Source organism: Alligator sinensis, unplaced genomic scaffold (genome assembly GCF_000455745.1).
Source record: "Alligator sinensis unplaced genomic scaffold, ASM45574v1 scaffold842_1, whole genome shotgun sequence".
In the NCBI taxonomy this organism is placed as follows: Eukaryota; Metazoa; Chordata; order Crocodylia; family Alligatoridae; genus Alligator; species Alligator sinensis.
In genome coordinates this window covers 1,680,126-1,696,388 of record NW_005842295.1, presented here as the reverse complement: position 1 = coordinate 1,696,388, position 16,263 = coordinate 1,680,126, and the positions used below count along the sequence as shown (strand labels likewise).

At 40.8% G+C, this 16,263-nt stretch overlaps 1 protein-coding gene across 1 annotated transcript in view; it reads left to right on the top strand.

The window, feature by feature from the left end:
- Window positions 1–6,897: 6,897 nt before the first annotated feature.
- Window positions 6,898–16,263, top strand: part of USH2A (usherin) — a gene marked incomplete at its 5' end in the record, with an annotated part of 567,922 nt that continues 558,556 nt past the window's right edge. The window contains 2 exons of the mRNA XM_025209559.1: window positions 6,898–7,093; window positions 7,854–7,984. Coding sequence (XP_025065344.1) covers window positions 6,898–7,093; window positions 7,854–7,984 — 327 coding nt within the window. The remainder of the gene's footprint in view (window positions 7,094–7,853; window positions 7,985–16,263) is intronic.

Sequence of the window (16,263 nt, the reverse complement as noted above, 5' to 3'; positions counted from 1 at the left end):
CCTTCTGACCCTAGCATCTATGAATCTGACAACTGACACCCAGGAAAAGGCCAGCCTAATAAATGGGTACTTTGCATCAGTCTTTCATCAGTCCCATGGGACGCCCATGCCCACTATGGGACAGAGAGGTCTGGGTAAGGGTGATCCCCTGCCCTCCATCAATGCTGACATCGTGAAGGAACACCTTGAGAGGCTGGATACCTTCAAGTCAGCTGGCCCTGACACTCTACACCCCAGGGTACTCAAGGAGCTGGTGAGCATCATAGCCTAACTCCTGGCATGGATCTTTGAGAACTCCTGGTGCTCTGGTGAAGTACCCAAAGACTGGAAGAAGGCCAATGTGGTGCCTATCTTCAAGAAAGGGAGGAAAGTTGATCTGGCAAACTATAGGCCCATCAGCCTGACCTCTATCCTGGGGAAGGTCTTAGAAAAGTTTATTTAAGAGGCCATCCTTAAAGGACTGGCCAACGCCAACATCCTGAGGGATAGCCAGCACGGGTTTGTTGTGGGTAGGTCTTGCTTGACCAATCTCATTTCCTTTTACGACCGGGTGACCTATCACCTGGACAAGGGAGAAGAGGTGGATGTCATATATCTTGACTTCAAAAAAGCCTTCAATCTGGTGTTTCATGATCACCTCTTGGCAAAACTGGTCAACTGTGGCCTTGGGTCACCACGATCTGCTGGCTGGGAAATTGGCTCCATGGTCAGACCCAGAGGGTGGTGATTGACGGAAGTCAATTGACATGGTGCCCTGTGACCAGTGGGGTCCTCCAAGGCTCTGTCCTTGGACCCATATTGTTCAACATCTTCATAAATGATGTGGAGTCAGAAGCGGACTGGCCAAGTTCGCCGATGACACCAAACTCTGGGGCAAAGCATCCACACCTGAAGAGAGGAGGGTGATCCAGGCTGACCTGGACAGGCTCAGCAAATGAGTGGATGAGAACCTGATGGAGTTTAATACTGAAAAATGCAAGTTTCTCCACCTTGGGGGGGAAAAACCTGCAGCATCCTTATAGGTTCGGCAATGCTACGCTGACTAGCACTATGGAAGAGAGAGACTTGGGGATCATCATTGACCACAAGATGAATTTGAGCCTTCAATGCGATGCTGCAGCTAGTAAAGTGACCGAAACGCTGGCTTGCATCCATAGATGCTTCTCAAGCAAATCCTGGGATGTCATTCTCCCCTTGTACTCGGCCTTTGTGAGGCCACAGCTGGAGTACTGCATCCAGTTTGGGCCCCACAATTCAAAAAGGATGTGGAGAAGCCTGAGAGAGTCCAGAGAAGAGCAACATGCATGATCAGAGGCCAGGAAAACAGACCTTACGATGACAGGCTGAGAGCTATGGGACTCTTTAGCCTGGAAAAGCACAGGCTCAGGGGTTTTCTGATGGCCACCTATAAGTTTATCAGGGATGATCACCAGTATCTGGGGGAATGTTTGTTTACCAGAGCGCCCCAAGGGATGATGAGGTCAAATGGTTATAAACTACTGCAAAACCGTTTCAGGCTGGACACAAGGAAGAATTTCTTTACTGTCCAAGCCCCCAAGGTCTGGAATAGCCTGCTATCGGAGGTGGTTCAAGCACCTACATTGAACACCTTCAAGAGAAAATTGGATGCTTATCTTGCTGGGATCCTATGACCCCAGCTGACTTCCTGCCCCTTGAGCAGGGGGGCTGGACTCGATGATCTTTCAAGGTCCCTTCCAGCCCTAATGTCTATGAAATCTGTTAATGTGTACCACTGACAGGTTGTTTGCCTACCACTGGTGGTACGTGTACCACAGATTGCAAGCTGCTGGTCTAGAGGCATCCAACTTTTGTTATCAGCCTGGAGAGACTTATAGACTACCCAACAGCTGGATGTTTGGGGCACTCTCCAGGATAGGTTCAGCCTAGGTTCATCTCTCTGCTCCAAATCAGACTTAAAGGGTTTTTTTGAAAACAGATTCCCCCTCCCCCTTTTTCCAAGTGAGTACCTTAACTAATTGGGTATTGGGTCTCACATACAGCTCCTTTTTCAAAATGCCTGATGTACTTGGAATATTGGGAAAGCACCCAAAGGATATGGTGCTGATGGAGAATTAGGTAGGTGAATACGTAATTTATCTAGTTGCTGTTTTTGCCTCTAATGCCATGACAGAGTAATGTTATTAGAAGCCTCTGGTATGGGACTTTGTCACTAGCTTTTTGAAAGTCCAAATACACCCTATCAACTGGATCACCCTGACCACTTGCTTGCTTGATGCCTTCAAAGAACTCAAGGGAATTGGTGAGGTGTGTCCTTTTACAAAAGTCTTGTTGACTTTTTCCCAGAAAGTCCTGTTCATCTATGTGACAAACAATACTGTTTTTTTAATTATAGTTTCAACCAACTTGCTGGGAATAGAAGTTCAGCTCACCGGTCTATAGGTATTAGATCTCCTCTGAAGCCCCTTTTAATGTATTCTAATATTATGTAATGTAATTTTATGCTGATCATTGTCACAGTCAGAATATCTAGGCTTATGGATTTGAGATGGAACGGTAAATTTGATTCAGGATATTATACTTAAAGATGGAAAGAATTGTGTAATAGTTTCTATATAGAAAGGGAGTATAGTATAAATAACATGTTGAAACAAATAAGCATGCCATCCAGAGGTAAGCAGTGGAATGGAACATTTGAACAACTAGGGAAGAACGGCTTGATTAAGTACCACTTATGGTAAAATACTGGTACCTTTTCAAGTACATTCTGCATTCTTGATAAGTTGAAGATTACTTTGCAGCTTATTGTCCTCCAGCATTCCTAATGATTAATAGGGAGCTCAGTACATGTATGTTCAAGCTTATGTCACTAGGACTATCCGCACATTTGCTGGATTCAGGAATTGTGATAAAATGATAAATTAGAATAAAGTCTTGTTTTGACTAATGAATTGGGTCAAGATGAGCTAGATATTTTGAGCCAGCTGACTTCATGTAATGCATTTTCCTAGAAAACCATTCCCAGAGAAAGTAAAGGTTCATTTACCACATATCAAACTGGACATATTTTTCCATTCTTATTCACAGACTGAGCCAAGGAGATGTAACATGGCTTACTAACTTCAGAAATATCAGTGGAAAGAAAAGGGACATTCTTTCAATAATTAGCACTTTGTTGTCATTCCCCATGTAAGGGAATGACATATAGGTTGAGAGTTCAAAAGACTTTTAGGGGATTTGGACAAAAAATCCCCTTAAAATCAGTCAAATTCTATGGCTATCTCTTTAGATCTCAGCTATAATATTTGCTAAAGATGTCACATTTAAGAAAATAAGAATAAACTCCTCTTTGCCTACACAAGCACACATTCTGGGCTCTGTGTTTCCTTGCCAGAAATTAGAATTTGGATGACAGTCAAATGGAATTCAAATGCTGATGAAAAATATCTGGCAAATTCAGTAGGGATTTAACATATATATATTTGAATATGCACAAACGTGACAACTACTGTAATGGTATGCTATGACTTCCTGCTTAAGGTGGTAATTTTAAACAATGACCAAAAATATCTGACAATGTTAATGCATGAGGCCAATTGTTACTGGCAGCTTAAATATGAGAAACAGCAGTGTCCTGAGGGAGCTATTTTAAATGTCCCTCTGTCTTTCTTGAAAGATAATGTAAACATATCTGTTGTTAATTAAAAACTTATTTGTAATATTTGCAAAAAAGCATTAAAGTTGAGTAAAAATAAAAGTAAATAAAAATAGAATTGTAGTATAAATTTGACAGTCATCAGTGATTTTTAAAAGATTGTAACATTACACAGATTTCTACCTTTGGGTGTATGGGACAGGACTAGAATGGGGTCTGAAAGAAGGATCATGTGTTGTAAAGAGGGCTATGTCCAAATACCCTAAAGGAAATAGAACCACCAAGCCATTTTAAGCCTTTTTTTTTTGTATTTCTTTTGTAACTTTCTCAATATTTTTTTCATTTAGTATTTTTTGATTTTTTGAAAGCTTATTCAGTAAATAAACCTTACAGCAATGTATGATATGAAGAAAAAAAAACCTGTCAGGATCTGCATGCTTACATTTCTTACTTCATACTGCTCTTCCTGTGCCCATATCATGCCATGTGCACCCTGTAACCACAAACTGATTTCTAGAGTCATACAGAATTTTATGTAGCTTGGAATAAAAGATTAGGATTGATCTGGGCATCAGTTAATGCAAGGTAAATATCCTACTCTAAATGCTATAGTATTTAGGAATAGGGTAATATTCCTAATATCAGTAGTCCCTTGTTTGGTCTAATTCATTCTCTTCTCCTGTTGCACCTTTCCCATTAGTATTTATTGTTGTAGGTAATTGAAACACTTTATAAACCTTTTTTTTTTTACTTTCCCACAGTAGAACTTGCACTTGATATAAACCTGCTAGGCTTTAAAAACAGTGGCTAAGTACAGACATTACACTTATCATGCAATAAGCACGCAAAAAGTGCTCTACAGATGTAACCAAACAGATGGTCATGGCACATAAGGTGCTTCAAAAATGGCAGATCATGTTCTGATACCACATCCTGGATGGATGGTATCAGATTAAAGTGTTTTAGGTTGGAGTACTTTATTAAATGTCTGTGCTAGATCCCATTGCAAGTCAAGGTAGGTCGCATTCTGCCAGGATCTCATGGGGCTTTGTGGCACTTCCTTCCCCGCTCTGGCAGAGGAGCACTGTAGCCTCAGCCAGAACTCTTCTGCTCTGGCCCAGCACTGGGCCAGCCCTGCCCCTGAGCTGTCACTGACAAGAGTCAGCAAAGCCTCTGTCCTCAGCCCCACATCCTCCCTCTGGCCAGTTATGAGCCACAGCCAGGCTGTGGTGGGAGAGGGGGTCTGTCCCTGCACGAGCCTTGGCACCAGGGCACCTCTGTCCCCTGTCCGTGAGCCCCCATCCCATCATGAATCAGCCCACAAACTTGAAGCAGAGCCTGGGAGAACCTGCCCTCTCCACAGGCACAGCCCTGAGGGAGTCCAACCCTGGCACTGGCATGCCCTCCTAGGCATTCCCAGGCATTCCTTGCCCAGCCCTGGTTTCTGTACACCCACCCAGGAGACCCCAGAGCCAGGCACCTGGACCCCAGCTTGGCCCCTCCACCCCCCAATCAGGAGCCAGTGTGGGTGGCTCACCTCTGCTGAGTTAGGGTGACAGGGGGAAGAATATTGTCACTGGACCTGCACGAAGGTAACCCTATGGCCTCTGCAGTTTCAGCATTGCTGGCAGCTACCCAGCCTATGGGCACCTGGTGTGCTGCAAGGCTTTTTTGGGACCAGAGCTCCAGGGTCCCAGTGTAAGGGGGGGAGACACTGAGTATCCAAGCTGAGACAAGAAGGGAGATGCTCGTCTGGCCTGCCCTGCGCTGCACAGATCCAGGGGGCACATGCCTTCCCACCCCATGGACGAGCTGCTTGTGGCTCTGTCCCACGTGCTTCCCCGCCGCGACTGGTCAGTGCCTGCCCCTGCCCCATTCCCTCCCTCACTGCAGGGGCCTTCATCTGCCCCCCAACACACCACTTCCACCACATCAGACTTACCAGCTGCACGCAGTACTCCACACTGCCAGGCTCTGCTCCTCACCACCTACGTGCTATGCTGCAGCTGTACGCATGCACAGGCATTTATTGGACAAATTATTGGCCACATTGGGTCGATTTCCAATACAGAATATTTTCTTTATATCAGTGCCAATCTGATATCAGACTGATGTATCGGTACACCTCTATTAACAGTTCAATTTTTTAAATGTCATTTGGATCTTCTCAGTATTATCCAAATGCAGTTGTCCAAAGTGCTCTCCATTTATTGTGGTCTATACCTATGATAAATCCTCTTGAAGTTTTGTAGAATCTCAAGACAAACTTGAGATTGTTTCCACTTCATGACCTTCAGAGTTACTGATAATGCCAGACTGGTTTCATTGAACCATGGATAGGAATTTCAGGACTGTGTTGCATTTTTAATAGTTTTATTCTTTGTGATTTTAAATGAATGAATAACTTTAAAGTGACTAATCCTTGTACCTCCTAAGTAAATCTGAAGAAATAAGAAAATTTTAGATAAGGAAACATTTTGTCCCAAAACATTTCTATAAACAATGGTAGTTGGTTAACTAATACCATAATAGTGTTGTATTTCACATTGTATTAAGAATCACTGTTGAAATACAGATAAAATTGCAACAAAATTAAATACAGTATACTCAGTTGATGGATGCGTACAAATATGCCCAATTCTTTTAAGTGAATAATGATCTTTCACAATTTTTAGAACACGAATGTGCACTTTTGCATACTTAAAATGTTGATTATTTTATGCTATAATAATATAATATTTGTATTATCAAGCTGTGAAATGTTTTAATATAAAATAGTGTATGCATTTAGATTATGGCTAGACTTGTGTTGATGCATCGTAGTTGAGGAAATGTTCAAGGAGTCTAGTTCTTGCATTATGTAGCTATGGAGAAACCTGCCATAATGTAATTGTAAAACAGTGGGCAGCAGAATGTGAGCAAATAACTCTTCCTGCCCACTTCCTAAATCCCACTCTGCAGACATTTGCATCTTTCAGTACTTAAATACTTTAATAAATCTGGGCTTTATGCTGAGTTTGGCTTTTGGTATTTTTAATTTTATTCTCCTTCCTCCCTTTTACCTTCAAACTTAATTCTTGTGAGAGCTGCATCATTTAAAATATATCCTTTGTTGTTCTGTGCCTGATTCTATATATATAAAAAAGGTCTTATGCCAACATGTTTAACAATTAAATGAGAAAAAAAGATATGAAATGCAATATGAATCTGTAGAGTACAAAGATGTCCTTCTAAAGCAAAAACTCATTTTTGTTTTCTTTCAGTGTGCCCGCTGCTTGCCACTATATAATGACAAGCCTTTTCATTCAGGGGACCAAGTTCATGCATATAATTGCAAACCTTGTCAGTGCTATAGCCATGCAGTAAGCTGCCACTATGATGTGACACTGGATCCTTTTCCTAATGAATATGATAGAGGTGGTGGTGGAATATGTGATAATTGTCAACATAACACAACAGGTAATTTGCAAGCAATAACACAATATATAGTTGCTTATTTTGTAATCATTGTGAGGACCATCATAACAATGAAAATAATTCTGAAGTCCAATAATGATGCCTCATAAGAAAATTCACCTCTTTTAAGGTAAGAGGTGAACATCATCAAGATGTTAGAATTATGGGAACACTTCAATTAGACAAACAATTGCCACTAAAATGCTGTCAAAGATTGTATAAAATCTTCCATGAGCATTATATCCCAAGGGACTATATAGGTGAGGTGACAAAATGGTTTTCATTAGTCATGATGCACAACATTTATGACAGGCCCATCAAATCAGGTACGGTATAGAAAATATTGGAGATTTTTTGGTAAAATATCAACTTCTTTCTTACAGAGTAAAAATGTGCATGCTGTATATGTAGAGAGTTTGCATACCTTTCAGTATTCTTGGCTTTGCCAATGAAAAGATAGGGGAAAGCTTGAGGTTCAAAGTAATTTGTCCAAAAATGTATAGGCATGCACATAGCAAAGCTTTATAAAAGTGTGGTATTATATAACAGATGGAAGTTTAATGGAGTAAAACATAGTTTGTAACAGGTTCATTGTTTCATATGCTCTGGATCACTAAATTGGCAGGTAGAGATGAAAGGTGCATTAAAATGGACGTCCTGAAAATTATAGAATTCTCTCAAAGGAATAGAGTCTTTAATTTTGAATTATACAGCTAATTTTAATGAATTGGAAGCCATAATGCATAACCTTTCCCTCATGCAGGAAGAAACTGTGAGTTGTGTAAGGATTTCCATTACCGGCAAGCAGGTGCAGATCTTTCAGCCATCGATGTTTGTAAGCCCTGTGAGTGCTATGCAGCAGGCACCAAAAATAACAGCCTCCTGTGTGATAAGGTAAAGGATTACAACATCAAATGTTTTCTTCTATTTTGTTTTGGGAAGTGAATAAAATTATTTTCAGGATGTACAATGGGTAGTGTTTTAAGGTGCTAAAGTTTGTTCATTTCAAAATGGTAGGTAATGAAGATGGAAGGTTTCCAAGACTCAATAAACAATTTAAAACCAGTTTGGGGTCAAGCATGATAAGTAATATATATGCCTCAATTTTTGGTGCCCTGTTTGAGCATTAACTTTCTTAAAATCGGGAAGATTTATGGTGTATCACACGGATCACTCAAAAATCGATGCTCTAAAATTATTTGCTTTTTAAAAAGATTAGGCAGTGAGATTAGGCCCCACATGAAACTAAAGTTAAGTTAGATGGGTTTTTTCCCCATGGAAATACAAATATGGATCTTCCATAAAATTCACCATGCACATTTTGTAACAAAGTGAAGGTAGATGAAAAGAGGACAGGCCATCAACTCTGACTTTTAAGGCTTTGGAACTCACAAGCAAAATGTATATCCCATTCATAAATCTTACTGGGCACATCTACATCTGTAATTAGCATGTAGCAATAAACTCCAGTGCAGTTCACACCAGAATTTACTGCTCCCAAGCGCAATGTTTTCACATGTGGGACCACCGCACATTGAGCTGGGGTGGTGCAGCCCTGGCTGGCAGAGGGTCTGAAGGGTCAGCTTGCCAGCCCCAGAGCTGCTCTGCTCCAGCTCAATATGCTGTGGAGGGGCTGCCAGGGGCACAAAGTTGCTCCAGTGAGGGGCTAGCCAGCTGGCAGCCCCTGTACTGTATCATCCTTATACCCCAGCCAGCCCATATCACCAATTACACATGCATTTCAAGTGCACTAAACTGCGCTGTAGGTCAGTACTTGTCCCAGACAGTACTATCCTACATGGCGAATTAATTAATGTAATATGGCCTGATAGGGGTGCATGTGCAGATGGTGACGGTTTACTGCAGAGATAATTAGTAAAGCACATGTGTAGATGTGGCCATTGCATCTTTCAAAGCTCCTATTAAGTGTCTTTTAAAATGCTGTTCAGTCATTATGTAAGAACAGTATGTCATGGGATTAAATCCAGCAACATTTGCTAACATCTTGAGTTTGAGGGATTTTTTCCCCTCACACATGGAGATAGAATATAAAGTGAATTAGAAAGTACACATGACATTCAAGTATTTCATATGTGACACACTGAGAAATGTGTAATGGTACATCTTTTTATTACATGGTATTACAACCATGACCCTGAACAGGCCCTGTGAAGAGATATGGAAAATGCTGTTTTCCTTCACCCCAGTATAATATAAATTGGAAACAGGAATAGATGTAGAGCAGATGGCTTGGAGAACCAGCCTGCAGGACCACTTGATGCTGTCTATAGATGTGGGGGCTTGGGCAGCAATCACGGAAACCCCCAGCAGTGGGTGCTCTCTGCATGTCACCACCAGGGAAAGTGGTAGTAATGACTGGGTCCTAGTGCCTGCTCACTACCCTACTCTACCCAAACTGGGTGAATCTGGCCTTCAGCCTTAAAAGGTTCCTCCCCACTGATGTAGAATATATTTTTCAGCATGCTCTTTTGTTAAGGGTTTACTTCTTCCAAAAACTCATCATAAAATAAGCCATTATAACATTCATCCTATGATTTGTCTTACAATTGTTTATCTTGTCTTATTGAAATTATAATCTATTCTGCAGAGTGGTTTATCTGTAACCTTGATCCTACAAATGACCTCCTATGTAAGCTGATGGAGAATAGGTTTAGGTTGGAGATCAGAAGGCAATATTTTACAGTTAGGGTGGCCAAAATCTGGAACCAACTTCCCAGGGAGGTGGTCCTTGCCCTTACCTTGGGCAAATTCAAGAGGAGGTTGGACGATCACCTGTCTGGGGTCTTGTGAACCCAGCATTCATTCCTGCCTGTGGCAGGGGGTCAGGCTAGATGATCTGTTCAGGTCCCTCCTGACCCTAGCTACTATGAAACTATGTACAGATCACCGTTTGACTTTATTCATCTGCATGGAGTTCATTGGTTTACAAACAGATTTCAAATGTGCAGTATGCATAATTAAACCACTGTTTTTAATAATAATACCCAGTAAGCAGTAAGTAGAAAGAGATTCTTATTTCTGTCATCTGAGAATGATTCTTTCTGACTAAATCAAATAAATTAAGATCCTTTAAAACTTCCCAGACAAGGTTAGGAACCTGAGCTGTTGTAACATTCTATAACAATGTGTGGGGAAAGGAAAATCAGATACTAGTGTTATCACCTTTTTTTTTCTGGTGACATATTAACCAGAATAACAGTCAATTGGGGTAATAATAAAAAGAAATCAGATAATTTAACAACTTATGACTATAAATAATTTATTAATACTTATAAAAATACAATGGTGAAAAGAGGCTGAGACGTGAACATGAAAGTAGGATTATAAAAGGGAACTAAAAAGGGAAAAATGGGATAGACTGTACTGTTCAATACAGCATCAGTAGGCTGCTGCGGTAGATGCAAGGCAGAGAGAAATGATTAAGAGGCATTAAAAAATAGATTAATAAAGCTGGAGACTAAGGCTGAAATGAATTACATGAAATAGAAAGGTAACATTGAAGGAAGTATTTCCGGGTCTGACCTGTGGAAGATGGAATCAAGGGATAAGGACCCTACTCATGAAAATTAATTGTCATGTCACAATGATAATTTTCAGGAAACACGCCAAAAACAGTGCAGAATACACTTTTACTGCATAATTTACTATTTTCTGCAGTTCATCAATGCTTTTGCCTTTCTTTACAGAGCTAGTTATCTGTCACTAAGTTCTAAGGAGGTATAGAATTCCAGAAGAGACATCTGAATTACCCATAAAATGTATTTATTCATCAGATTCAAATATATTAATGTACAGGAAGGATAGAAGAGTGTTTCATACATTACTGCTATCCCTAAAACTTCATTGGCATGAGCTTGGAAAATTTATGCCTGTTCTGTTCATCTGCTTTACGTTACTCTTTGTGGGAAATGGGAGCATATATTTAGCATTTTTACTTAAGTGGATTCCCACCTGCCCGTAGCTTACAGCTCATTCTGTTCTAGTAACTTTGTTTACATTTCAAAGTCTAGATTAAACTTTTAAAAATGATGTTCTTCCTTTATGAGTCATGGAAGTGGGAGTGGGATTTAGGAATGACAACTTGCCTCATTAAGGCTAGGGACAGAAATTACACATAAACCAGTATAAGTGATCAAAAGCCCGTTAAATTCTGTAACACAACAGAAGTTCAGCACACATAAACTGCTTTCAAAATGGCTGAAACTGGTTTACGATAAACCTGGATGGATGCAGTATCAGACTTAACTAATTTAGGTTAAATGGGTTTATTGAACTTCTGTCTCAGATCCCTTCTAGATTCAAGTTAACTCACAGTTCCTCAGGACCCCAGGATACTGTGCAACTCTCATTCAACACCTCCCCACCCCTACAGGGTGGGCGGGCTAGCTTTGGCCCAATCTGTCTGCTTCATCAGAGCAGGGAGGCATGCTGTAATGCACCTCCCCCTCCCCCACTTCCCCCCACCCGGGCTTCTGGCCTGGGCCACTGCAGGCATGTGGATGCATTTCTGGAATCAAAAGTGTATGTCTGTTCACTTGTTCATTGGTTCAATCTACACAGTTTAGACTAAACTGCAAAGATTGACTCGATTCAGCCCTGTGGTTTTGGACTGCCTGTTCTTAGCCATAAGGACAAGGGCAACTACAAGACTCTTTTAAATGGTGTTGTATTTGCCCATTCCACCCCTGGTTACTGACCACGCAGTTAGCATGCAAAGGGTGTAGCATGCCTCACATTCACTTGTAATATCTGGTGCCACTGATAATACTGGAACTTCACCCTTGCACTCAGATATTCTAAGGTGAATTATTTTAGGAAAAAGAGTTCTTATCTCCATTTGCCTCAATCTGCACAGTTTGCTGCCAGCCTTGTAGGTCCTCAGAATGGTAAATCCTATATCACAGGATACTGAAATTTCTGCTGGCGCTAACTTTTCTCTCCCAGCTGTTCTCTTCTCCCCTTCTTCCCAATCCCTTGCTTATTTTCCCTTATTTACCATTTTACAAATTCTTACCTGTCTGCTGTTCTTTCATGATCCTCGCCCCCTCCCCCAGAAAATATTGTACATCTCTTTAAGCCCTCCATATGTAGTGGAGCGGTAAACATCATCCTCTCAGGTTTTGTGAAATTGCAGTTGCTTCCAGAAAAACTTCAAGCATCAAGAAGTGTTTCAGCAATGTCTTTCCATTTTCTGATTTAGTTTGTAAGGTGGAAATCTACTATGCCTTCTGCCTGATTTAAGATTTAACACACACATCTCTCTTCCCATTCTCTATCAGTTTTGTTTCCCATCTGCCAGATCAGGTTTCTTCATGTACTCCATTTTTCCTCAGGATTTTCATTTACTTACCGCATCATGTAATTGTGGGAATGTTTCAAAAGGCCAGCAGCTGTTACATTTTAATTGGTACATGTGGACAGGTCGGAAATGATGCAAATGTAGCAAACTGGTCCAAGTTCAACCCTGAATTAAGCAATGTTAAATTTTGAGTGGTTTTGCTACGTTTGTATCATTTCCGGCTTGTCCATACAAAAGCAATCAGATAGTAACAGCTGTTGCCCTTTTGAAATCCTCCAAATGTACGTGTATCCATACCCCAAAATGCTGTATGAATACATTGACAGATTTTACAAGCCCCCTTTAACAAATTATGGCTTATAGTTTCATGGAGGAATATATTCCAACACCAGGGAAAAACTTACGATATTTTATTGCTTTGAGCACATGTGATAGCCTTGAACCCTATTGTATTTCCCTTAAAATCCATTCAAGCAGTGGCGATGCATAGGAGGTTCATGGGGGTGCACATGCACCCCTTGAGAGTGGTGGTGCACCCTCTGACAGCCAGCGTTCCTGGGGGTGGGGCACAGGTGAGAGCGCTTGCTGCTGCCACTTCTGGGTCGGTGGGATCGGCCAAGTGCCCCCCCGATTCAGGAGGCACCAGTCGCCCATCCATTCAAGTATGCTATAACAGGAAGAATATTTTGGGGACTTCTTTGCCTTCCTTCTGTTTTGAGCATTCAAAGGATCAAGGACAAATTTATTCCAATTCTAAGTTAGTAGTATTTGAACAGGCTTGAAAACTTTATCTTTTTGTATGCGTCTTAGAAATTGTCCATGTGAAGTTTCTGAGCATTTCCTTTGAACAATATATGTTTTTAAAAGCAGCATGAAGATCTAGCTGATGGACATGTAGCAAGCATTTAAAAACACACATATTTTTGCACTTAAGTCATTGTAGCCTTTTTATTTCTCAAGCACACAATCTAGGTATCTCAGTAGGCTTATGAATAGTACCAATATAAAACTAACAGATGCATTACATTATATGTTATTCACCTCATATTCTCCCATCTATGACACTTGTGGATGGCAAAATAAAATAAAATAAAGACCCTATGTTGCAATGGAAATAGCATCTTACAAAGGTAGTTTGCTTATGTATCCTCATTGTTAAGGTGTCTTCAATTTGTTTAGGTGACTGAACAACACTTGCTCTTTTTTGGACAACTGATAGAGAACAGAATAAGGAGAATAAATTGATGCAAATGCCCACCATTACATACACCAAAACACAGCTACAATGCTAAGACCAACTAAGGAGAACACACATCAAAAGCATTTAAATCATGCCAGGATCAACCATTTTAGGCACATTTATAACATATAGGAAACTAAGATTTTTTTTAGTATGTGAAAACTTTCACCTCTTCATTTTTGTTGGTTGTGTACCGTGACTGTACATTCACTTCACACTACATTTCACCTGAATAGAAGTGAATCTTGTTGATCTAAATTTGAAATTTGTAAAAGGATCTGACTGCTGCTTTCTTCGGCTGTCCCTTGGTTTGAGGATGATGTCTTCGGCGGGGGGGGAGAGGGAGGAGAGGGAATTATTTGTGAGTTTTAAGATGGCTAAGGAGTCCAATCCATGTTCTGCAAGTTTTTCCATGGATATGACAGGTGGTGTATTTGGGGGAGAGGGGACACAGCTGTTGGCCAGGATGTTGTGTGCTTTCCTTCCTCCTCTGCCATTTGTCAGCTTCCTGAGCAAGACAGTTCTCTTTGAAGTTGTCTTGATGTATGGTGTAGCACCATTGAGACCTGTTACCAGCCAGCACTTCCCAGTTTGTAAGGTTGAATCCACCCTTCTTGAGGTATGCTTTCAGGGTGTCCTTGTAGCACTTCCTCTGTCCTCTGTGGGTCCTCTTGCCATGACTAAATTTAAAGAAAAGGACTTGCTTTGGGAGACAAGTGTCAGCTACCCACACACAGTGGCCAGCCCAGCAGAGTTGATGTTTCATGATCTTTGCCACAATGCTGGTTCTGTTAGCTGTAGAGAGGATGCTGGCACTGCTGCAGTGGTCTTCCCAGATAATGCAAAGGATCTGCCTCAGGCAATGCTGATGGAACCATTCCAGGAACTTAAGATGGCTTTGATATGTCACCCATGTCTCGCACCCGTAGAGGAGCATAGGGATAACCACTGCGTTGTAAACCAGGATCTTAGTTTCCATCTGCAGATTTCAGTTGAGAAAGACATGATGAAGAAGCTTTCTGAAGGATATGCTGGCACAGCTAATCCTGTGTTCCATTTCTACTTCAAGTCCGACTGACTGGGAGAGGTGGCTGCCAAGGTATGGGAAATGTTTGACATTTTCCAGGGGTTCTTCACCATTAGAAAGGAAACTATCCTGCAAGGACTAGTGAAAATCAGATCTGACTAAAAAAAAAAGGACGGGGGGAGAATATTATGGTGAAAGTTGCATGTTTTGAGTCTCTACTATACTTGTATTTAGGACTATTTAATTGCACTCCAAGTACCCTTTCCTTGGGGGTCAAATCTGCCTTTACAGTTCCTTAAAGAAAGGTTCATTGTTAGGCTCAATGTTTCTGAGGCTAAAAACAGACAAAAGATATAATGCAGATTTGAGCATCTTGTCTCATAGAAAACCTTACAGATGGAAATATTTAGTGTCTCATGTTAAGTACCTGTGAAGTATCCAAATTAAATTTGAGTTAATTGCCATTTAAACCTAGTGTGTAAATGTTTAGATGGGATCATCTCCGCCCTAATCACCCCTAAATCTGTTGTCTGTTTTTAGCCTTAGTGGAGAGCTTTGGGTTAAGGTGTTTCTCAGGTGAAGCACAGGTGATAAGGCAGTGATAGATGGCGATGTGTATAAGCAGTGAAATTCCAGGAACCAGACAGCTAAGATAGCTGCTTCTTGGCAAAAAGCAGTGTTTTAGCTGAGGTTTCTGTAAGGGGAAATTGCCTGTGTGCAGGCTGTGAAAGTTGGACTTCAGTATATTTTATAGATAAATAAACTCTACTTGGAAAAATATGACTTTGTGTCTGATTTGTTTTTCACCAACTGGAAACCTGACTTCAGGGCCCCAAAATTTGCTACCATTTGACAAAGTAACAATTCTATTCTTATTTAGTTTCCTTTCATAGAAAGAGCTATGAACTATTATTCTTAAAGACCTTATTGCCAGGACATACCAGGACTATTACATGGGTACTTCAACCAACATATATTGGGGCAGACCATGGCCTGTCGGACACTAGGAACATGAAAATGATCTGTCTTTTGGAAAGCACAACAATTGCAGAATATGGGAAAATTTGCTAAATGAAATAAACCCAAATCTTTGGATGCCAGTTTCAATCATTATTCTTGTTAATATTTTGTCTCAAGAGTGTGGACATTATTACTTTAAGAAATGAAATGTTCATATGCTTAATGGGAGGGTCCAATGGGATTTTCATAAAAATGTAGGGCTCAAAGAGACTGAAGGAAATCATCAAGTCTATTTCCCTGGTCTGGGGAAAGATCAAGTATACACAGAACATCTCTGACTGTATTCTGGTCATGTCAAGTATCCCACAGAGTCTCAGTTATCCAAATTAGATCATGCTGCTGTGATTGTACTAGGATTCCCAATTCTTTCTGATTATTCTCTGTGCTTCTCCCATTAGTATATAAACATCTTAGATGACTGGCTTATTGCCATGCTAATTTACCTCTGACAGCATCATTAAGGTTCCTTTTGCATCCTCTTATTTGGTCTGTATGTGCACTACCTTGGTCTTTACTTACCTGTGGGCTTTTGTCTCCATCACTTTTTGAACCTGAAGTCCTCCTTG